The 24,547-nt window shown below is 42.2% G+C and overlaps 1 protein-coding gene across 1 annotated transcript in view; it reads right to left on the reverse strand.

The window, feature by feature from the left end:
• Nucleotides 1-24,547, reverse strand: part of ANK2 (ankyrin 2) — a 327,832-nt gene that overhangs the window by 213,551 nt on the left and 89,734 nt on the right. Inside the window, exons 3-4 of the mRNA XM_090036674.1 lie at nt 14,820-14,918; nt 10,070-10,168 (exon numbers count right to left, since the gene is read on the reverse strand). Of these exons, the coding sequence (XP_089892800.1) occupies nt 10,070-10,168; nt 14,820-14,918 (198 nt within the window). The remainder of the gene's footprint in view (nt 1-10,069; nt 10,169-14,819; nt 14,919-24,547) is intronic.

Genomic DNA, 24,547 nt, shown 5'->3' on the forward strand with positions numbered 1-24,547 from the left:
AATCCTGCTGAGGCTGCATCTGAGACCCCATAGAGATATATCAAAATTGTCTATGTTCCCCATGTCCCAGGACAGCCCACAGCAACAAATCATCATGCAGATGAAACCATAACTAGGCATCTTATTTCCACTTTGTTTCTTAACTACTTGCAGAATTGCTGTTGTATGTGAATGTTCTAATACTAGACAATCACTATCATCCCATTGCTACCTATTACCCAGCTGAAGTCTAGCATCTACCATTTTCCTACCCCTCTCTGCATGTTTTATAAGTGAAGGCATGCCTTACAGCCATTCTAATGAATTTCTATTCCTCAGTTGTCAAGATGATACCTATGTATTCAGGAATAATCACTGTTTTACATAAACCAGAAGACCAGACAGTTGAAACTTGGGCTAGGTTGACAAAGAATAAATGAGGAATTCTCTCCTTTTATTATAGAAAATATATTCTTTTTGCTGGAATCTCCTAAAATAGAAACCTTTGGTGATAAATTAGGTTTAACTCAACAGCTATAACAAAGACAATTAACTTACTCACCTTTCATACATGCTAGCTAAGCAAATAAAACCAGTAGCATCCTTGAAATTTTACCCACTAGGAAGGTACAAGTTCTTCCATAGCTGAAAAACTGAAAGGCAATGAGACACATCCTTACCTGGTATTAAGTATCAATAGTGAACTGAAATAAAATAATCTATCTTGATTTACTGTATACCCACTGAGATAACATTTCACTGAGCATATAGCTCAGTGTCCAAATCCTACAATTAGAAAATGGGGTACAGGGGCAAATCATTTTGAAGTGACCAGGATAACTATCCAATGTTGGGTGCATCCTGGACCATCCCCAGGACAAAATGATTGCTTAAAGAGTATTTTTATACACCATAGGGAAAGCAATGTCTGGCACAGCAGATTTAGCAGTAACTTGAGAGAGATAACTCCATCAGAGGTAAAGAGAATCTTCTAAATCATCATTTTAATTTGATGGCAAATTTTAATATGGGCCTCCCACAAGAGCACTATGGATTTTCTCTAAGAAACCATTTAAACTAAGTACATACAGTCAAAAAGCCTGAGGCTGAACTGATTGAATATTCTGAGGTTAGTCTAAGATGCATAGATTGAACCACTAAGCAAGTGAACAGACATTCACTTTTGATTCCAGAAATGCAGCCACATACCTGCAGTGGCCCAGGCCAGAAGCTGGGGGGCACTAGAGCATGCTTCTCTGTGTGGCTGGAGCAGACAGGTGGGACCAAGGCCAGCCCACCAACTCTGTGAGGTGGAGTTTGTGGGAGAGGTGTAAAGCATCTTGGGAGACTGCGAGTTAATTTGAATCTGGAGGGCATCTGGGACAGAAGTTCATTACATCAATTTAAACTAAATCAGTTAATTCTGAAACTACATCCAACCATCTTAAATTGGTCTAGACCATTTTGAAAGCGGCTTATGTGCCTTGAACTTCTGTTGCGTTACAGATTTGAACTGGTTTCCAATCACTTATACCAGTTTATGTATCATTCCTGTCCCTAGCCTCAGAGATTGGAGACTTTGTAATGTTTTAAGGCTGAATAAAAAAAATAGGGATTCACAAATCAAGACAGACACTCCTTTTGTGCTTCCAACTGGAATATCAGCATAAGGGAAAGTAACCTTTAATGAGAATATTTCTAGGGTAACAGTTGCTACAATCTGAAAGACTGTTGGGGAGGGGTAGAGAATGGAGGTCTTTCAATAAAAAGATCAGGCTCTGGACAGGAAGGATTTATATAATCCTCCCTTTCAGTATCTGGGTCACTCTAGATAATCTGGTGATTAAAAGATAGGCTTTCTCCTTTAAAAGGGCTTCTGAGTGCACTAGTGGCTGAACTGTACTGGGAGTCATGTTTTCATCTAAGTCCCTGACAGAGAAATCTCAAAATTGGGGTGAATCTTTTCACTATCAGATGGAGTTCTCTGACATATAACAATCCTCTCTTGTAGCTGCTGAGCAAGAATAAAGTCTATTTCCACTCATGGTTTGTTCTTGTCTATTCGTCCCAGATCACTTGCTATGGCATCAGAGTACAAGTCTAAATTCTTTATTATGCTGTTTTATAATGTGAAATTCCATGTTTTTGAGACACATGTTTTTTCTCTTTGGAATATGTACTGTATTTTTCTCAACACACACCTTTTTCTAAAAATCAGCTGCAGGAAATTTAGGTATGCATTTTAAGCAAGGAAATATGGTAACAGCAGCTTCTGCAGAATGAGCCTGTCTGGGGAGGAAGAGAAAGGGCAGCACAGTGAGCACATGGGACTTCCTAACTGGCAGCTGTGGACAACAGGAGTCCCTTCCCCTCCACCAACCTCTCAGCAGAGGCTCAAACTGCAGAAGCTACTACTGGCTCAGTTCCTCTGTACTTCTAAAGAAGAGTCAAGCCCTGCATGAAAAAGCAGAGGCTAGCATTAGGCGCTGCTGGTTGCCTACCCAGCTCAGCTTGAGAAGAAAAGAGGGGTCAGGCAGTTTGAGTTAGCTAGCAAGCAGTCATGATGTTCTGAAGCGAGGGGGTTTCACAGAGCAGCTACTGTGTTTTTGTCCACACTCCTTCCCCCACCCCCAACTTTCTGAAGCTGCCTTTACTTTTCCTGCGAAAATACCATACTTTCTAATACTTTCAAGGAAAGATCTTGTTGTCTTCATTTTGCCTTTCAAAACCTAGATGCTTGCATTATTCAGGGATGTATGTATGTGAGAAAATATCCAAAGAGGCTGGCATTAGGGTCAGAATATCCCCCTTCTCTGGCTTCAGGGAAGGAACCTACCGGTATTTGTGTCTATTGAGATTACTGTGATGGGAATGTTGCCATAGAGAAAGTAAATGTTTTTAAGTATCTCTGCAAGAATTTCTGCTGACAGGGTGGGGACAACAGGGAATTCTCTCCTGGACTGGGCAGACAAGGTTCTTTGGGTAAATGTGATATCTTATTAGACCAAGTAAGTAGTTGGAAACATTCTTTACAAGCTTTTGGGCACAAACACCCTTCTTCAGGCACAGGGAGAGTCTGCTGCTGTTTGTGCTCTCCTGGGTAGAATAGAAGTTTAAGCAATATGCAAAATTCTGGTCTGTGAAAATTCAAATGCAAGGCAGGGAAGATCAGAGGGGATGGGCATTCTGGGGGTGATTTTTTTTCTAGTGCGTCATGAATGGAATTACATAGTTTACTAAAATTTCAGTTTTTTTAACAAAACCATGGTAAGGCTATATTACTCTTGCTTAAACTACAGAAACATAAGTAAGACCAACTATGACATAAAATTCAGTAGTTGCCCTTAAGAGGTATGTGGGTAAGAGGGGATGGGAGGGTCAGGGGCCCATCTTCAAAACTTGTCCCCAGCCCAAAAATGTGTGTGCGTGGAACTGTCCTTAAGTCAAGTAACATGACCCATAAGACAAAGTAGTGGGGGGAGGCCAACAGAAATTTATCAGCTAGAAGGATCAGATTTCATCGCAAATATTCTTGTATACAACTGCATGCACCATTTCAGAAAAGACCAGTAAGTGGCCCAGGCAATTTTTATACATCTCAAATTCAGACAAAAAATAGGAATCAGGGTAAGGAATTTCTTCAGTAATGGAAGAAGCAGACTGGTGGGGTGAGTGGAAGTTTCTATGAAACATGTGACTCATAATATTGATATGATGCTGTGGATCACTTTAATTCCTGAATAACTCAAGGCACTTTTTTTTCCTGAATTCCTGTCTTAAACTCAGAAATTTTTTTTACATTGGTGGCTAAAAAAAACCCAACATCCCATCGAATAACAAGCAAGAGAAGACTATGGGGGGATTTGATAACAGTATTCAAATACTTGAAGGCAGGATGGAGATAGACTATTCTCGATGATCACTGGGAACAGGACAAGGAACAATGAACCTGAGGTACAGCAGAAGAAATTTAGTTTGGAAATTAGAAAGAACCTTCTCACTATGAGAATAGTGGAACATGGTACATAGACAAGCTATGGATTGTCCAGCATGGACATTGTCAAGAGCAGGTTAGACAGACATTGGCCAGACAGACATCCCTAAGCCGGTTTAGTCGGGGATATTCCTTCGCTGAAAAAGGTGCTAGACTAGATGACCTCACAAATCCCTTCCAGCACTATTTTCCCATGATCCTAAGGTGAAAGTGAATCTAACAAGTATGACCATCAAGTTGATGACTTTGTCCTGCCTTGCAGGGACAGCATAATCACCATTCACATGAAGTAGCCAGGAATAAGGTATATTTGCAAGTGCAACCATATTTGTATTGCTCATTGTATGTTATACTGACTGGATGACACAAATTGGACATAGCAAGTTCTTACATCCTAAATGACTCCAGTTTTGATAAGTTTATTTTAATATACATAAGGGAGTTGACAATTCTCAAGTAAAGTGCATGTAGGTAAAAATGTAGGGGTAAGCACTACATCAGCACGGTTTATATACAAATTGATAATTACTTCTCCAATATTAACAGTGACAATTATTAACTTAAAAGGAACAGATTTTACAAATTGGAAGTTTTACTTCAGAACAAAAGACAAAAAACATGGCCGTTAATAACAATAGAAATCTGAAGGGAAAAATAAAACAGAAGTAGTAAAACCCTACAAGTCAACTCCATGGGTATGTAATATTCTACACAGGGAGAAAAAGGTAGTTTATGTTGCTTTCAGTTGTTGCCAATAAAATTGCCATTGTCTTGAGTACAGTTATTTCCCTTATGCTAGGTACAGGAATGTAACAATGGTGTTACAGGTATTACTTGTGGTAACATTCTGATGCAGGTCAATATTTTTTAATAACATTCACTGTATAAACCACAGTTTACAATATAAACCATAGTAAACAGTTCTAAACAGATTCGGTAAGTTCCTCTTTATCTCTCTGAGTCTTTATAGAAGTCAGCAGAAAGATTTCTATTACAGGGAATTTCTATTGGAAATGAGAATGGCCTTGACAGATACTGACTTATGTAAAGAGGAAGTTATGGAGCAACTTGAGAAACTTCAGTGGTATTAAGCCACCATGACCGGATGACATTCTTTGGGGGCGTGGAAGAAATAAAGTGTGAAATAGCAGAGATACTGAGGAGGGGATGTAATATAGTTTTAATAGCAGTAACTGTTCCCAAAGGTGGAAAAGTGACCAATGAGGTATCTATTTTTAAAAAAGATTAAAGGGAAAGTTACAGTGATAGACAAAAAAATTCACCCACTGTGGAGCCCTCATAACTTGGCTCACTTCTATCACTATACTTCATCACGTTAATACCTATTTTTTGTTCATGTCTGAGTGTGGCCACTAAGCCAATTCCTGCTCAGAACTGTCTCTTTTCATTTATAGCCTCATTTTTCTATCTGTATTTCTTGATGGGAACTTTGGATTTAAAGCATTGAGCAAACTCTTCATACTATTCTCTTCAATCTTCCTCCTTTACATTTGCTAGTGTTTTCCCTACCAGTTCAACAGTTTCAGTCACACATTAATTTGCTGGTTTATTTAATTTTTATGAGCTTTTTTAGAATCTACTTTGACTAACATTTAAGTGTCTGCTATTTTATTTAATTCTTCTATTCCATTTTGTTATATATTTGTAGGACTTTTTGTCTGTTGCAAACATAGTTGCTGAGCACATCACAGCAATCTTGAGAAAAAGGCGGTGTTGGGCAGTAATTTACTGAGGAGAAGCTTAAGCATATAAAAACTGAATAACTTGTCAATGGTCTTCTAGAAAATTTCTAGCAAAACCAAAACCAGAAAATCAATTCTCCTGAGTCCCTTTTCAATGAATTAACTAAAAAAGTATGTACTTGTTCTACCTACTTTCCAGCTGATAGTTGTATATATACACACACCTGATTTATGTTGTGGAACTATATATGTGTAAAACAGTTTGCTAGCTATAGAAAAAATCAATGATATCATCTGCTTTTTCTCTTTGTCATAGCACAATTGCTTCCTGTGGCATAATACCCAGTATTTTGTCCAGTCTATTAACTGGCAATTAAGGAAATAATGTGCATCCCTTAGCCAGTCTCCAATTCAACTCTGGAGCATCTACTGGGTTGAGGAGATCCAGGGATCCAGGGCAATGCACCAACATGTTTTGAATCCTTCTTCAAGGAATGTAACCAACTGACTGATGAGATGCAAAACACGGCTGCATCCTGCAACCCCTCACTTGTCATTCTCTCCCTGATCCTTTTCACCAGCCAACTCTGGCCACTTGGCAAACATTACTTAACATATACGCAATATGAGACATCATGTACTCAAGTGTCAGCAACATATAAATAACTTCACTACTAATGACATTACTACAAATCACCCCAGTGCTCCAATGGTATCTTTCCTGGATAAAGAAAAACTGACTGATGCTCAATCTGATACAGATAGAGGTGAAATGGGTGAGAAAAATGAAGCATTCTGAAGATTTCAAAATCACAGTGTAATCTCCTTTGGTTAAAGGATCGGCATCTAAAATTGGTTGATGTAGTCCATAGTTTAGAAGTATTCTTGGTTTCTTTCGTTTCATACCAAACCATCATATAGATTCAAGCAAAGAACATTTTCAGTCCCCTTTAACAGCCTTAGAGACTCCACCCTATCTTTAAAGATAATGACCTCCAATTGGCTTGACTTCACCAATGTGCTATACCTGGGTATGAGGCTTTCAGCAGTGCTGAAACCTCAGTGTGGAACACCACAGCATAAGTTCTCAGCACCAGAAGCTATCATAAACACATTAAACATGCTCTCTGCATTGGCTAAAAAAATAATCCAAACTTCTGAGATGAAGCCAGTGACAAAAAACTTATCATTACTCTAGAAAGAGGAGGAACAAATACATCTGTGTAAAAGACAGAACTTTATTGTGAGAATTTCCAAAACTGGAATGAAGGACCATCAAAAACCTCACCATGATGTGCTTTTAAGTGCCAGACAAATTCTTCTGACCTTGCCTTTTCTAATGTAAGCACATAGCATTGTATTTATTTTTTAACAAAATAGGTAGCATCCTCTCTAGGGAGAGGATGAGAGAATAAACAATACATGAGCGATGCTAGCGCACTATTAAAGACTTTCCAATAACACAGTAAAGAGTGAAATATAAGAAGAAGGGTAGGCAAGACTAAGCTAGAATAAAAGTGTGGTTTTTGAAATGTAGTCTCTTGGAGTATGTATAAACTGCATCCCTGCTGAGCTCTGGACAGACTTGGAAAAACCAAGTCACACCCACCTGCCCCAACTCATTGTGCAACAAACCTTAGAAAAGTATTCCATATTCATAAACATTTTTCTTCAAAGGCCAGCACTACCACCGAGGAAATAAGCCTCATCCACTTGCATTCCTCAGTCCATGGCCAAACTGACAAGCTAGGTTTGTACACAATTTAGACTGAATATACGCCCCACTTAAGGTCTTCAAGACAAGCACTTGTAGACATGGCTTAATTGTTCTCACACTAAGCAAGAATAAGCAAGTGGGCTTGTTTCTGTAGCAGATCCCCTGTGCTCAACAGGGAGGCAGTTTAGACTTGCCTTTGACAACTTCACCCATACTTATGTAAAAATGTAACAATTCCCCTCAAATTTCTCCCTGACTTTTTTCAAACTCTGCTTTCTTGGTTAATAACAGGTTTTAGGCCACTTCCCTGAAAAGCTAGAGAAATATAAAAGGGAATGTAGAGCTATCCTCCGCTGAACTTAAGAATGTTTGTAACACAACATGTTTGGCTGGACAAATTTTCCAGCAGATATCTTGATAACATAGCCTCTTCTCCCTGTTATTCTGAATGTCTGAACTCCTGTCAGATGGGTTTTGGCGGGTAGGAAACAAGCAAGTATGTCAGATTGCCCATCATTACCTTCTGCATCTGCCTGTCATTAGCCTATGAGTCAATTCCTTTTGGATCAAAATTCAAGGAGGAAATGCCTGCCTAGAGGACACGGAACACTTAGTGCTTGTAATAAATGTGCTTAAAACCGGAGTGGCAGTCATAAGCTTACTGTGAAAATGTTTTCTGCTTTTGACAGAATACAGTACATTTTTTCTTATTACAAAGCATTCCTGATTTAACGTATGGAAGACACAAGTAAATATATTTTCATGTTGATTTCTTAGCATTAAAGCCAACTTAATATTAAAGTTGAAATCTTAATAGTAAAGCTATCTGTTTACCTACTTATAAATGTAAAGAGATAATGAAAGTGCATGGGAATGATACAATTAAGACATTGTGAAGGCAATAGTTAATTTCTTGAATTAAAGGAAAAGAATCACAGCATTCCTCAGCATTTAATTAAATGGAGGTGGAGCATGGGAAGTAACTGATCATCATTTGCCCTGAGAGAACTTAGCACAGAAGCTTACTACACAGAAATGATACCTGAAATTAAGCTAGCTTTGTTTGCAGAATTTTACAAATTACTCCACATACCACATAATGTTGTGAAAGTATCAACAGAAACACACTGTAAACATATCAGTTAGCAGTCTGTTCATCCCCACATTGATTATATAGTTATAATCCCTCACTGTAGATAAGGTATTGCACACAGTAACAGGTCAGATCCCCAGATATGAGAACAAGACTTGAGTGGTCAGGGGAAAATTGAAGCAATGACTGCATATATTGGACCATGGCATACACACAGAGCTACTCTGATTAACCCTGATTCCACCTAGCCACAGCCATTCAAACACCTGATCATCTTCCTGGCCACTCAGGAAGACTTTGAGAGGGAAGCATATGGCATAGGGCTAATTATGCCATCTTTATGCTTTTTGTGATTTTTCAATGTCAGTGTCTACCTTCTTGCTTTGTTAAAGCAGACCTCACTCTTCTTTGCCATACCCCATACATCACAAAGGGGATGGAATTGGTGGCCATCATTAAATTGCTAAAGGGCTCTGGAGAATTTAACATGACATAAATGTAAACCCTGAATCAAAGCTAACTTTTTTATCGCCTTTGCTGGCGTAGCAGACATTATTAATGGGCATGTCTATACAGACATTATTAATGGTCATCATATGATGCAGCCATATTTAGTATCCAGCTGCAGTATTTACACTGCTGACCTACTTCAAAATATTTCACAGGCTAACTATACCCGTCATAATGATGTCTTCTGTATAAAGATGCCAATATGTTTAATATATGGATCCCTTTCCATGTGCCAGCTGGTACTAAATGTTGCCTGAGATGCTCAGATTCCCTCAGAAAACAAACCAATGTCTAAATAGTTCCCAGTTTATTCCTCTCTACCGAAAAACTAGCACATGTTGTTTATAACTCTGAAATAGCAGCACCAAGGCAGCTGTTACTACAGCTTTGTACAAGTATGGAAAAACAATTATTTTCCAGTGTGTTGCCATTGGTTAGTCTCTGTAATGACATCATTATGCTCTGCAATATATTTTGGAAGACTGGCCAAGCTTCATGTCACTGAAATTAGTAGAACTCTTTTTACAGTTGGATTCCCTGCCAAGATGAGGTGAATTTCCCCCGATCAAATGTACATTTCCAAATCTCTGATTTAGATTCTTTCCAAGTATGTGAAGAAAGAGTGCAAAAATCTACCATAATGTAAACTAACCCATCTACAATTTTTTTAAGCAATAAGTAAGCCTTTGCTTTTGAGAAATGCCAGTGTAAGAAATTATTTTCTGCACTTCCACTCATCGATTCAAGCCAAAAATATTATTTTAACATTTCTAAGCATAGTGGGGTTTCTAAGGCTGCTGGTTTGCATGGGGCAAAGTCTGTTGGGAGATCTCAGTCAAAAACTCAGTCTGTTTATGTATTACAATGCTAACACATAATGGCTTCATTGTACAGTTGGTTACTTATACACACCATCAGCTGCTTCAGTGAATACCCTCTGGGCTGCAAGTCATGCTAGGGTTGATGTCAGGATTGGTGGTAGTGGAAGGGTGCATTACTACTTACTGTTTATAAATCTGTTTTATAAACCTTTACCACATCGTATTTAGAATGGAGTTAAAATATCGCCATACCTGAGACTGTGCATTGATAGTGGCTCCTTCTTTAAGCAGGACTTTGACAACTTCAGCCTGTCCAGCCAAGGATGCAATGTGCAGGGCTGTATTCCCTTTCTGTTATGAAAAAAGATATCAACCCTCATTAAAAAAACAGTTTAGACACCAGCTGATTATAACAGTCAGAGTACAAGTCTACGCTAAGGAATGCCTTCATAGAATCCTGATTTACTCTGCAGCCCATAATGCTGTGCATACGTTACGTGGGAGAGAGCTGAACCTACGGCCCTACGGCATTCCAGAGGGATGGTATAACAGCAACTCTCATGGATATAGTCCTATAACCTTTTGGGGCACTGCCTAAAGGGTTTTTAAGAGAAAACTAATCGTTACTTTCAGAACATAAATTTCAGTGGAATTGATTAAGGTTTAAGGTTAAATAAGAGGTAGTCTACATCTCAAAATGCAAACAGAGGGCACAGGAAAGAATGACATTACTTAGATAGTACTATCTGAGGCAAAAAAAAACCCAAATATGTTCCAATGTCACTGTTGGGAGTCCTTGAGATAAAACTCCAAAAGACTTAAGAACACAGAACTAACATGGAAATAATATGCTCTGGTTAAAGAGGTGCTAATCTCAGAGCTGTTGCTGCTGTTGGTAAAATTAATGTAGGGTGTTGGTAAGGTGATGAAGTACATTAACAGTTTTAATACCATACACCGAGTAGCTAAAGTGATGAGAATAAAACAGCAGAATAAGTGGTTTTATTTTTAGATTAGGTCTTCAGTCTGAAGTGTATCCTAATAGCCTCTTGGAATCCACTCTTATCACCGCCTGGTTTTCCCAATTAACTGTTCTTTGCTACAGTAAATAATTGCTTGTATATCTCTTTTATTTCCTAACTTAACCAAAACCATACTTTTATAAACATTTTAAGTTTAGCACTAAATGTTTTACAGTAAAGATTTTCTGAGTTCTTTAAATATCATCATTACTCTCAAGCCTTTTAGGTCACTCGCATTAAAAATGAGAGGACCACTGCTGAGTGCAAATCAACCTTAAAACTTAGGTTATTTTCTAAGTTACAATTTTAGTTATATCGATATGGTTGTAACCTGTGAGGCTGGATTATAAGAATAAAATGAAGTAGGTACAATTTTATAAGTCAGTCAGTCTCTCTGTCTCACTTTTTTTTCCCCAAAGGAATCACTTAATACAGTCAGTAGTATTATTGAGTTTTCCACAGAATTACAGAGTCCAAGGATTCCAAACCAGAGTATAAACTAAATAGAAAAATGTGACATTATTACTTTCTCTCACTCTTTCAAGTTGGGGGGATGGGAAATTTCTTGCTCAATGGGATTCTATGAGATTAACTAGTAGATTATAGAATCTAAATTTTAGTGAAGCTCAGATGAGGACCAAACCTTAAAATGCAAATAGGAACTCTCAATATAAAAGTGTGTTTGTTTTTTTTAAATCTGAGGCTAGTTGGGAGGCTGAACGCAGTAAATTAAGACCCCCTAAATTAAAAAGAAAGAGAGTAGTCTGAAGGACAAGAGTGGAATTCTGTGATATGGGAGAATTGTGGAGTTCTTCCATGCTGACTCATGGAGAAAAACGATACTTAGTTAGAAATGTAACGAGAATTAGACAACACAGATTATTCCTTCACCTCACAGAATGTGACCTCTAGGACCACATCCCCATGAGCAAGGGCATGTGGTTGCCAAGGGGAAAAAAGCAGCAGTGCAAATTTGTGCCACTGCTTTTTGCCTCAGCGTGTGCCACCACACATGGGGTTAACATGGGGAAAAATGCCCTGGGTGAGGCTGGGGCCAACACCTGGGGCCTCATGTAGTGGCCCCAATCTTGGCACATGGAGCCTGGCCAGCAGCCGGAGCATGGCTCTGGCCAGCCAGGCACTGGTTTCAGGTGTCACATGCTGCTGCCATGTGCACTGCTCTGTTTTTCCTTGTGCTTTTTTTTATATCAGAATTTCCCAGTATCCAAATTTGGCTCTGGGCTGCAAATATACAGCACAGAAAACCAAATCACGTGTGTGAGGTGCATTTCGCAGAACCTCAAAACTCATGTGCATGCTTGAATGGACACGGCCTAAGGCTGTGTCCAGACACGCATGGGCATTTAGTTCTCTGAGGACAACTAGAGGCAGCGCACCTTGTTCCTCCACTACTTGGCCCCAGGGAACACCTGTGCCAAGCATACGCTGGCATGCAGCAAATTACCCCAGAGGTGGTAGGGGAGGCTGAGGACATCACTACACTGGCCTCAACAGCCTTACCTGGGGTCCTGCTCAGGGTAGGCATTTATTTTGGCCAGAGGGCCACTTGAGGAGTTTGGGTAAGCTGATGCAGTGAGGTGGGGGGGTTGCTGAACCTGTCTGCAACAGCTCACCCAAACTCCCTATGTGGCCCTCTGACCCAAATAATTGCCCATCCATGCCCTACGAATAGGGAGAAATATTTTGGACTGAGGGCCTAAATTGTTTTTGTTCAAGATTCTAGATACGATGCCATTTTGCAGAACTCTGAAGCCAAAAAAAGTAAATAACCATGTTATAATGTAACTCTCCAAAGGTATCATTTGAAGTACTACACAGCCAGGACCCCACAGAGTCCATGACACCTACCAAAAATGCACCCCTTATGGCTGAAAAAGGCTCAGGAATGTCAGTTATATTTTAATATTAAGTTTCTGACCCTGGTAGTTACAAAGATAACCTCAGAAATACGAAGTGAATAAGACTGCAAAGAGCCTGAAACAATGGCTCTTGGAGGTAAAAGTGTATTTATTCATCTTAGTGAAGACTTGATAGAATGTGAGCTTGCAAAAGCATTGGCATTCTGCCAAGTATTCACTAAACCCTGTATTCTTGCAGCAGAATATATTTTTGTGCAAAAGTAGGACCCTAGCATTTTGCTTTTTTTCTCTCTCTTCCCTGGCAGGGCTTGTTGGCAACCGTTTCTTGCTCTGCACCTTTCCTCAACAAGGGAAATTTCTCCCTTCACTTTTCAACAAGACCAAAATGGGAAATAGGGAGTTAGAGCTACCACCTAGCTTATAACCAGGTAGCCAGAAGGGAAGGCAGCCAGATGGGTTATGTAAAGCAGGGCTGTCCTACTGGTGGCCCTGACCGGGCAGGCAGGAATTAATCTGCAGCTGCTCCCCTCATTGCACCAGCTTCTGCTGCAGCCGGTGTTTCCAGGCTCCCTCTCCCTTCACTGGCTTTGACTTCCTGCCCTCTGCAGGGGACAGGGCAGGGCAGCTCAGCAGAGTCTGTGGCACAGTACAGAGAGGGAGCCCACAGCCAAGGAGGTGATGGGGGGTGGGATTTGACCACACACATAGTGCACCTGTTGGGGGAAGCCTCCTGCCCAGGTGGTGCTGGGGCAGCTTGCAGCCAAGGAAGTGAAAGAGGGCTGTGACTGCCAGTGGTGTGGCCTTCGACCAGTAAGAAGTCGGACAGCTTTGATGGAGAGGATAGAGTAGCTGCTGAGGCTGCTAGGAGAGAAAGAGATGAATTGCTGAAACTGACTGCCAACTCCTGCCTTCCCTGGGATGTAACGGGCAGATTAAAAAGTTTTTGATCAGACAGTGAAACTGGTCCAAGCCCATAGAACTGGGCCATCTGCAATAAACAAGAGTCCTTCAAGAAAAATAACTATTATTAAAAATGGTCACAGACAGAGCCAGCTTTAGGTGTAGGTGATGTGGCCAACAGGGGAGTCAGGGAGGCGTCATGTACACACACAGGTAAGCAACCTGCAGTTACAGCAGAGCTTTTCCCCATCCCACCCTGCCCTGTCCCAGCCAATCTCCACCCCAGACAGGAGGAGCAGTGCTCAGCCCAGCCTGCCCTCATCTCCAGCTGCTGCCCGCCCACCTGCCTACCTGATGCATCATGTCGTTCCACCTCCCCACTCCATTGCACCCTGTGAACCTGCCTGCCTGCCTCCGCCTACAGCTCCTGACTTGGGAGCGGGGGTGCATGCACCACAATACCAGATGACTCAGGGGACCATTTTCCCTAAACTGATTCTAGTCACAGATGAAGTGTACATTAGCAGTATCAGACATAATCAAATGTGTGCTGGGACATGGGAGGATGAGATGTTTCCTGGAAATGCCATGATTTAGCATTGTCACACAAATTAGGAGTTCTTGCTGCAGAAATTAGTTCCACTAAGCCGTTGAGTAGACAAGGCCTGAAATACAGCAGAGCTGGTGCACTTATACGTATTCACTTTTCTAAAACCATCTACTATTTTCAGCTATATGCCCTGCCCCTATAATGAGGGAAACAATAACATCTTTCTTATGAGTGAAACATTAACGTTTCCACAGTGCACATAGTTTTCAACCTTCTTCTTCTGTTATTACCCCATGAGCCTCAGCTAATTCACAGATTTTCAGGCCAAAAGGAATGATACAGTCATCTGACCTGACCTCCTCTAACACCTAGGCCATGTTATTTCAGACTTGTAATTTCTGTATTGAATCTATAAATTTGGGTAGAAGTGAATGAAAATAGACTGATTTACCCCAGCTCTGAGTTTATGGTTAAACATTAACACTTTATATAGCAAAGAGGTATTTTTCTTTGTATTATATTTTATGTTGCATAATTTTCTTGAGTATCTACCCTGCCTTTTAAAAAAAGTGGGGGGAAATATATACTTCCCTTTTTTCTGTCATTTTTTTTTTTGTTCTGTAAAAATGTAAAAATGTGTACACAGATACCTTTGTAGCAGAATTCACTGATGACCCTTTTTCCAGTAACGCCTGTACCAGTCCCACATGGCCTTCTTTGGCAGCCAGGTGTAAAGCATTGAGTCCATTCTGAAAACAAAAAGGCTAATATCAGTCATGAATATTACACGCCTAAAAATAAGCATTGTCATTATACTTAGCTAAAGGATGAAGACTAATGTTTAGAACTCTTTCATCTTCTAGATCTTGTCTTTATAGGTCTAATATTTCTGACTGCACTAGCTGAACCTACATACCATATGTCACTCCAGTAACAACTCTTTTCCCATAGCAACAGTCATCAAAACAAACTACATTTGCAAAAGGCAAATATTCAAAAGATATCATTTTATCTTTGATCATTTTACATTCCGCCATTTAGCAATCTATCTTGGATAAGTATCCCATTACTTTAGTTTCTGAGCACATCTGAATCTTTAATATACTCAGCATACCTCACACAGTATGCCTGTGAAGCCAAAGAAAGGTCAAACTTACCCAAAGTCACACCTGACTTCTGCCTGATGGAGCAGGAAATTGAACCTACATTTTAGTCTTAGCATAAGGTTAGGCTAATGACTTAAACCACTGCATCCTCCATTCACTCAGTGTCTAGATATCATTCAAGTTTCTAGAAATGCAAATACCTGTGCAAGGGAGCTAGTAGATCAAACTGCTTGCTTATTATTGATAGCATGCAAATTATAACTGATGTTTAGCTTTATACATCCAGTGAATTAAATATTAAAAATTAAACATTCTATTTACATGACCCCATTCAAGAAGAAACAAGAGAAAGCTGAAGAGGCAAGGAGCAGGTTTTCCAATAGAACCTAAGGGAATTAGGCACCCAAGACCACTCAAATTCAATGGATTTTGGGCAACCTGTTCCTTTGAAGAATTCCAGCCATTATAGTTTCCTTTGTACAGAAGAAGAAGAAGGAGGAGGAGGAGGCAAATGCTATTGTACTTAGATTCAAACCCTATTTTTCATAGCCTTATGATTGTCTTCACAGTACATCAGGCAGGTGACAGCTACAGATACTGTCATTGCCTTCAAGCACTCAGTTGTTTTGCCATATTGTAAGCATCATAAACATCAGAAAGCAGTAAGAGCAATGTTGTATAATATTCATCACTTTATATGTCTCGAAACATGTCATAGGAAAGTACAGGTTTGGAAGGAACAAGCAAGTAGGCTTCTGGTCGTTTATGGTTCATCCTCACAGACAGTTTGAGATCATTGTTTTCAGTGGGACTCTGGGGAGCAACACTGAGAGAAGTCTTAATGGGAGCAGGTTCAGTGTCCATCAGCAGAACAAGGCATATTCATTTCTGAAGCAACTCCATGGGATTCTGCTGTCAGGTGAGAGAGAGGAGCAGACTTTATGGGCAACAGAAGTTGTAGTGGAGTTACAACAGAATGAATTTGAGCCTGATGGTCTTAAGCTATGGAAATTTACCTTGTATATCTGTGATGCTTGCTGGCATGATATCAGTCTTATCAATTATTTTAGAACACTTAAGTGTAGCATGTCACACTGAGAATCAGGGGTTATCTTCAATTGTTCTGAATACTGACAATGTCTATTCCATTTACATTCAGCAGGCTACCCTACCTCAGATGACCCTTTAAAAATGTGGATTCAAATCCCCTCAGGCAAAGGAGAGACTTGAACATGGGATTCTCAGCCGGGGAGAATGAACTCCTTCATTCTTTTGTGTTGGATATAGGCCTTCCTCCTATTTGCTTTTTGTTAAGCAAAATAAAATTATAAATCATTTTCATGCATTTATTATTCATGGAAAAAATTCACACCCAGGTGTGGTTCATAGTTTCTAGGGTCGGAAGGGACCTGAGCAGATCATCTAGTCCGACCCCCTGCCATGGCAGGAAAGATTACTGGGGTCAAACGACCCCAGCAAGATGTTCATCTAACCTCCTCTTAAACACCCCCAGGGTAGGGGGCCAGCACCACTTCTCTTGGAAGTTGGTTCCAGACCCTAGCCACCCTGACTGTGAAGTAGCGCCTCCTGATATCTAACCTAAACCTGCCCTCTGCCAGCTTGTGACTGTTATTCCTGGTCACTCCTGGCAGTGCTCGGGGAAACAGTGACTTCCCCAATGCCCGCTGATCCCCCCTGACTAGTTTATAACAGGCCACAAGAACCCTCCTCAGCCTTCTCTTTTGGAGGCTGAACAGGTTCAGGTCCCGCAGCCTGTCCTCATAGGGCCTGCCCTGTTGTCCCTTCCTCTGGACCTCTCCATGCTGTCGACATCCCTCTTGTAGTGTGGCGCCCAGAACTGGATGCAATACTCCAGCTGTGGCCTGACCAGTGTCACAGAGAGGGGGAGGATCACCTCCTTGGACCTGCTCGAGATGCATCTGTGGATGCATGCCAAGGTGCGGTTGGCCTTCCTAACTGCCTCCCCACACTGCCGGCCCATGTTCATCTTGGAGTCAATGATGACCCCAAGGTCCTTTTCTACCTCCGTGCTGATAAGAGGGGAGTTCCCCAACCTGTAGGTATGGTGCCAGTTGTTCCTCCCCAGGTGCATCACCTTGCACTTGTCTGTGTTGAAACCCATCCTATTCTCGTCCGCCCACCCTTGTAACCTGTCTAGGTCTGATTGTAGCCTGTTGCATCCTTCCAATGTACCCACGTCCCCCCACATCTTAGTGTCATCAGCAAATTTGAACAGGGTGCTTTTTACCCCCTCATCCAAATCGCTGATGATGTTGAACAGTGCGGGCCTGAGGACCGAGCCCTGCGGAACCCCACTGCCCATGTCCTTCCAGGTTGAGAAGGACCCATCCACTACCACCCTTTGGGTGCAGCCCTCCAGCCAGCTGGTGACCCATTTGACTGTGTGGGTGTCTACACCACAGCCCCCCAGTTTCTTAATGAGAACAGGGTGAGAGACAGTGTCAAAAGCCTTCCGGAAGTCCAGGAAGACCATGTCCACTGCTACCCCTGCATCTAATGATCTGGTGATCTGATTGTAAAAGGCCACCAGGTTGGTCTGACAGGACCTGCCACTGATGAACCCGTGTTGGTTGCCCCTAAGCATGCAGTCTCCTGCTGGCCCCTCCTGGATGTGTGCCAGCATAATCTTCTCGAACAGCTTGCCTAGGATCGAGGTGAGACTAACCGGCCTATAGTTTCCCGGGTCCTCCTTCCTGCCTTTTTTGAAGATGGGGACCACGTTGGCCCTCTTCCAGTCCTCCGGTACCTCACCAGAGCACCACGAGTGCTCATAAAGTTGTGCCAGGGGACTTGCAATGACCTCGGCCAGTTCCTTTAGAACTCAGTTTGTGTGAGTTTCTTTTATGACTACCAGGAATCATTTGACTATATTATTATTACTTACTGTAATTCAAAGTTTGAAAACACTATTTTATAAGGACAGAGAAATAACATTCTACTAATTATTTTATGCCAAATAATTATCACCAGGTATAATGCCATAGCTATCCCAGCACTGTAAGCATGAACTTGAAGGCCATGTACAGACATTACACTTTTACCGGTATAAGTGATGGGAAACCAGTCTATACCCATAACACAACAGAAGTTTGGTGCACACAGGCTGGTTTAAAAATGGCAGAATCCTAAGATTTGCCCCCCAACCAAAGAGAGAACATGTGTTCTGCTCACTACTGATCTAAACTATGCCACTTACAGAAAACCGCAAAACTGACTGATCCTGCCTCAGGCTTTTTGAATGTCTGTACTTAGCCAATAAGTGAAATTTGGTTTCCTGAGGTCGCACACAACTGATCTATTATCACAAAAAAACCACTAGTGTACTAGCCATTCTTCATCCATTGCAAACACTACTGGAAGTCTGATCAAGTGACAAAGACATAGTAAGGGAGAGCAAAGAGAACATGATACGAAGGAAGCACTGCAAGTTACGTGTTAAGGACCTGCACAATTGCAAATTTAAATCAAGCTTTGTTTCTCCCAGTTCAGAGTCAGTATAGTAATTATTCTCTAGCCCACGAAGCTGAACCCTGCTATTTATTATGATGGAAGGTCAGGATAAATCAAAGGAGCTCCCCCGCATTTGTCACTTAGTTAACAAAGCTTTCTGAAACTGCCGAAATAGGGGGAAGGGAAGGTTAAATTAGTCGTATGCCAAACAATACATAACAGCAGGTGGACTTTTACGCTGTTCCTGACAAATTTTGCATATACCATAACAATCCCTTTCCTGGGGTTCCACTTAATTGGTAACTTTAACACTTTAAAAGAATATAAGACTCTGTTGTCTCCTCAGGCTTGGTTATTCAAGTGTGTCCCTGGAGGGACTTCTCTGTCCTAGATGCTATTTCTCTACCACTAAGAGACAGGCTTCAAAGCCTTATATTCTGTAGAGCTCTCAAAGTGCACCTGCCACTACTGCTTAGCAGCAAGGATCATGCCATACCCTTATATAATTTTCCTACATGTGTAGAAATGCAGTTCCTTTTCTGTGAAAGTCGTAAAAACTGGCAAGCTGTTCCAGCACTAAACTAAGTTTAGCCATTTTTAATAGAAAGCCAGACACTAACTGTCATGACTGCTGGCCAAAAATTGTTCCAACCAAAGACCTTTTGCCCTTTATTCCAACACGAGCCAAAACACTTCCTTATAGAATGGGTTGTATAGAAAGGGGTTTTTACCCTTAAACCTAAAGGTTTCCATCACAAGTGGCCTTACACCCTATTTAAACTCTCTGGCACATCTTCACAGATGTCTTAGCACATCTTGGGTAGACAAGGCTGCAGTACTGCAAACTCTCCCTCTGCCTGAAGAAGGGTGTTTGTACCAAAAAGCTTGCAAAGAACAATTTTTGCAACTATTTATTTGGTCTAATAAAATATATCACATTTACCCAAAGAACCTTGTCTGCCTATGTCCTTAGAACAACATGGCTACAACCAACAAACACCCCCTTGGCACCATCTTAGCACTAATCCACTTCTATGGGCATTAGGAAATACAGAAGTGCTGGTACAGACAAAGTGAATGTATTTAACTATGTATTTAACAGCTATGCAGACAGAGGGATCCTTTGCAAATCCAGACAATTCCATTTTTTATAAGGATATCTTATGAATGTGTAAACATTGCTGAAATACAAGGAAAAGCTGTTGACAACATCCTCATATTTGTAAATATTTGCCCAGGTAACTTCCACACTAAAAGAATATAACTACTTTTTCTCATCGTTGTTTCTCTTCAATTTTTTACCTTATTTTATAATGAAAGGGTGTGTATTACTTTAGGTCCTGGTTTAAGATAAACCAGACTCTCCTAGCATCCCAGCATGCTCTCTGGGCTGGGTTCTCCAGAGTAGGGCTGGCCACTTCCCCTCTGCTCCCTGGCTGCAACTCCGGCAGAGACTTGCAGGCACAGAGCATTTGCCTGGCTTCCTCCCCCTGCCTCCATCGCTGCTCACAACTCAAGCAGGGATGCTTCCCTCCTCCCTCCCACAGCACAGATGGTAGCCAGCTGGTGGTATGCTAGCTAATGCTGAGAAGTGTCTGTGTAAGGCAAACAGGACAGTGTCTTAAGGGCTTTTTGAAGCTAATCAACAGGCAATGTCCCTCCTTGGAATGTTTCTTCCTTGCAAAATGTTGTTCAAGAAGAGCTTGAACTAATGAGAGGGGCTTTGTTTTCTGATAGGGTGTTAAATGCTGATAACAGAGTTGTTAAATGCTCTGTTATCAAGGCATGGGGGGAACCCCTCCCTAATCAGAGCATCCTACTGGGGCCTGGACACCTCTTCCCCTCCCCCCCATCTCAGCACCGTAAAAGGGAATGGAGGGCTGGCCTACCACCCCCCGCACCCGGCTTCAAGCCTGAGCCACTACAGGCATGTGCCCGAATTTCCTCAGTCCAGAGGGGATGTCTGCACTGTATTTTGAAGCAATTTGTATATGGGGTTGTATGGGACAAGAACAATGAAAAATAAAAAGTTGTAAACATAATGAATATAAGAGGCCGGTTTTGCTTGCCCTGTATACACATGCTGCACTCTGTTTCATGTTCCAGCTGAGTTAAAAGTGCCTCTGCCCTCATGCCAATTCTAAACAGCCACAGCCTAACATTTTACTAATGTTAAATTTGATAAATGTTGCATAATCTGTTGATTTCATGAAAAGCATTCTTACCCTGGCAGATAGTTGAATAGACTACAGTATATAAAATCCTGTGGAGAAATCAGCACGGGGTGAATCTGTCAGTTTTCAGAACCTCTTTCTTTACTGGAAGAGAGGTTAGGAGGGAGGACACAGGGTAGAAAGAAGAGCACAGTTTCCTAATTCCAAAAATTCCCTGGATTTTACCCCCAAGTGTCTCAAACAGGAAACAGTTGAAAAAGCGAGAGGGGAAAAAGCTGAGGCTGTGAAACTATAAACTGCCTTTTTATTGTTTTTGCATTGTCTGAATTAAGATATGTGAACCTACAGGATTATCAACAGTGTGCAACGGTATCACTTTTATTAGTACTGCTATTCCAGAGGCTAGATGGCTCCCACGAAACGTATCTTTAATCCATGGGTTGTGATAGTAGGTGTGATAGCTGCCTTCAGGATAAATGAAGAAGCTGTCATTAAAACCTGCTTTGTTTAGTAATAGCTGCAACAAAAGTCCCTGCTCAAATCAGAGGTGTATGGCACTGACATAGGAGTGGAATCTAGAACAAAGACACGGTTCTGTAGAGAGAAAAAGGCTTAGAATCATGAGCAAACAAATTTCCCCCTGCTTTTGGATTCCTACCACGTTCTGGGACGTGGAACTTTGCATACATTCCTTGTAAACCAACAGTATTCCAGCAAAGAGAAATACCTGGCCCCATCATCATGTTTTCCTAATAGAAACAACCTAGGCTACTGGATGAATTCTCAGGCCAAAAAACAGTAATAATACTATAGACACACCGTCTTGAATGAGCTTTTGTGCAAATCAGCAGGAACTAGAGGATAAGGTAAGGGAAACAAGGCCAGGCAGAGAAAATCTTAAAACACTGTGTCGCAGGGCACTTACGCGCCCTGTTCCTATTGAGGTTTACGAACTTAAGGGGGGAGGCATGTAGCAGAGCACTAGGGTGCTCACTACTGGTAATTGTAATAAGGGCTCAGCTGCCACTCACCAGGGCAGCACAGGTGGAAGTTGCTAGGGCAACTGATTGGGTCAGCTGACTGCCAGGGGGCAGGGCCTGGCCTATATAAACACAGAAGGCTGAGGCCAGAGCCAGTTCCCCTTTGGCAGCCTGAGTAGCGGAAGCTCTGCTGCAGGGCAGAGCAGAGCAGCCTGACTACCCGAGCGTCGGCATTATGATATGGGGTGGAGAGAACCCTGACAGGGAGATGGAGAATAGCCAGGGTGGCGCTGAACATATGTTATAGCCAGGAGGCTTATTTTGTGTTACAGCTGGTTGGCTTATGGCTTTGAGTTTCTGTTGGGTGGTTTGTGTAAGACCAGAGGACTGGGTGAGGCTGTAGGGGTTGGAGATCCCCAGTAGCGTGGGGGTTCCTGGTGCCCTGGGAGGGCACAGCAATTGTGCCACAGAAGGCACAGCAGTTTGGCGCCGGGGTGGTGCTGCGTTTGGGGTGTTTTGACCCCAGCCTTGTGTGGGCAGTATTCAGAGAAGCCCAGTGGGGCATGTGACCCTGAGAAGGAGGGTCAGGGGGCCAGGTACGGCTACAGCCACCTGAGCCCCAACCGCAAGGAACGCGAGAGGCGCGAGCAAGGCCCCAGTGCGGGCAGGGAGCGCGAGAGGCGCAAGCAAGGCCCCAGTGCGGGTGGGGAGCACGAGAGGCGTGAGCAAGGCCCCAGTGCAGGCGGGGAGCGTGAGAGGTGCGAACAAGGCCTCAGTGCGGGCGGGGAGCACGAGAGGTGCGAGCAAGGCCCCAGTGAGGGTGGGGAGCGCGAGAGGCGCGAGCAAGGCCCCAGTGTGGGCGGGGAGCACGAGAGGCGCGAGCAAGGCCCCAGTGCAGGCGGGGAGCGTGAGAGGCGCGAGCAAGGCCCCAGTGTGGGCGGGGAGCGTGAGAGGCGCGAGCAAGGCCTCAGTGAGGGCGGGGAGCACGAGAGGCACGAGGCGTTGGCCTCGGTTCGGGCAAGCGCACGATTAGAGAGCCCAGCGAGGGCGCGCACATGATTAGAGAGCCCGGTGAGGGCGCGTACACTGAGAAGCCCGGGAAGGGCGAGCATGTGAGTGAGACGCCCCGGAAGGGGCCACTTAGGAACAAGGTAGAGACGAGAATGTCCAGAACAGGTGAGAGGCTTGGTATTGGGGTGGAAGGAGCCACGCGACACCCATAGGGTTGGGGCACCAGAGTCCATTCGCGTAGAGCAGGGACCAGAAGCACAAGAGCACTGGATCCAAGGGGTCAAATAAGGCAGCCTCCCATTAGTATCATAGAAACATCAAAGTTGTGGCGGACGAGAAAGAGGGTGCTAGACCGGCAACTTGGCACAGTAGGGGCGCCAGGAGAGATCACAGCAGCTCCAGGGCCCCCGCCCCGTGACACACTGGTTCCCAAATTTTTTAGACCACTACCCACCCTCAGATTTTTTTGTGCCCATATCATCAATCTTTTACTGAAAAGGTGGAGTGGGAGCAATGCGATATCAAAGCTCATTTACCAGTGTGAACGTTTGACTAGCTGGACTGTTTTTCTTCCTTCCTACCCCTCTCCCTCCCAAAAATCTTCTCTCAACCACCGGAGTAAACTCTGCTTGCTTCCTGAGCCAGCACCAGTTGACCTTCTCTATGAAGTGGTGAAGACTGCTGATCACAAATTTATGGGGCTGGACTGACTGTGGCAGTGGTCAAAATTATATTTCTGGAAATAAATTTGTTTAATTTCGCAACAGTGAAGCTCATAAAATATGACTAGATTACCTAACCTCACCCTCCACAGCAAGATCTTATTATCAAAGATTTGCTCAACTTTGACATACACAATAAAAAGAAAAATTGAAAAAAAAAATCATTTAAACCAGTGAAAGCTGAACTTTTATGTTTTCTTCACAGATTTGCTGCAGAAAGAAAAACCACTAGAAGTCCATTTTACTCCTCCATTTAAAACAATGCTGGAAGGCCAGCACTATAGGACATCCCAAACAGAATCTGCAAGGCTTGCAAAACTGAACCGTCCTACAAAAGCAATCAAACAGCAGACAGCATTCAAGTACTGCCAGAGGCACCAAAGTTTAAATTGTGTGTTTAATAATGTGACAAATAGAAAATGAAGTATCTACTATTGAAGATGAATGGCTCAACTTTAAAACCCTCAACCTGTGGCATGATATAGATTACTAGCAATGGATGACAACAGCAGAGCTCAGAGAAAAAGTATATTGTGTAATTTAACTATGCGCACAATCTAGCAAGGAAGTAGGGTATTTTTATTTGACATTTCCAAATTTCTAATCAGAAATATCACTGATTTAGGACTTTCATAACACTTTATGACACATCTGTATTGAGAGAAGTAATAACAATTTGGCCACAATTTAACTTGACATAAATATGAGGCAGCATGTAATAAAACATCATAAAAATACTAAGTAAATGCTATCATGAACACATTCTGAAACATTAGATTATATCAGAGTTTGGGAGTATTTAAAGCAAAAGAAATGTGTTTGATTTTCTGTCCAGACATTTCCCTAACTCTGGTCACAGGACTTGGAGAATAATGGCTCTAATTCAAGAAAAG

Source organism: Crocodylus siamensis, chromosome 2, assembly GCF_052110815.1.
Source record: "Crocodylus siamensis isolate JL-2025a chromosome 2, ASM5211081v1, whole genome shotgun sequence".
Taxonomy (NCBI): Eukaryota; Metazoa; Chordata; order Crocodylia; family Crocodylidae; genus Crocodylus; species Crocodylus siamensis.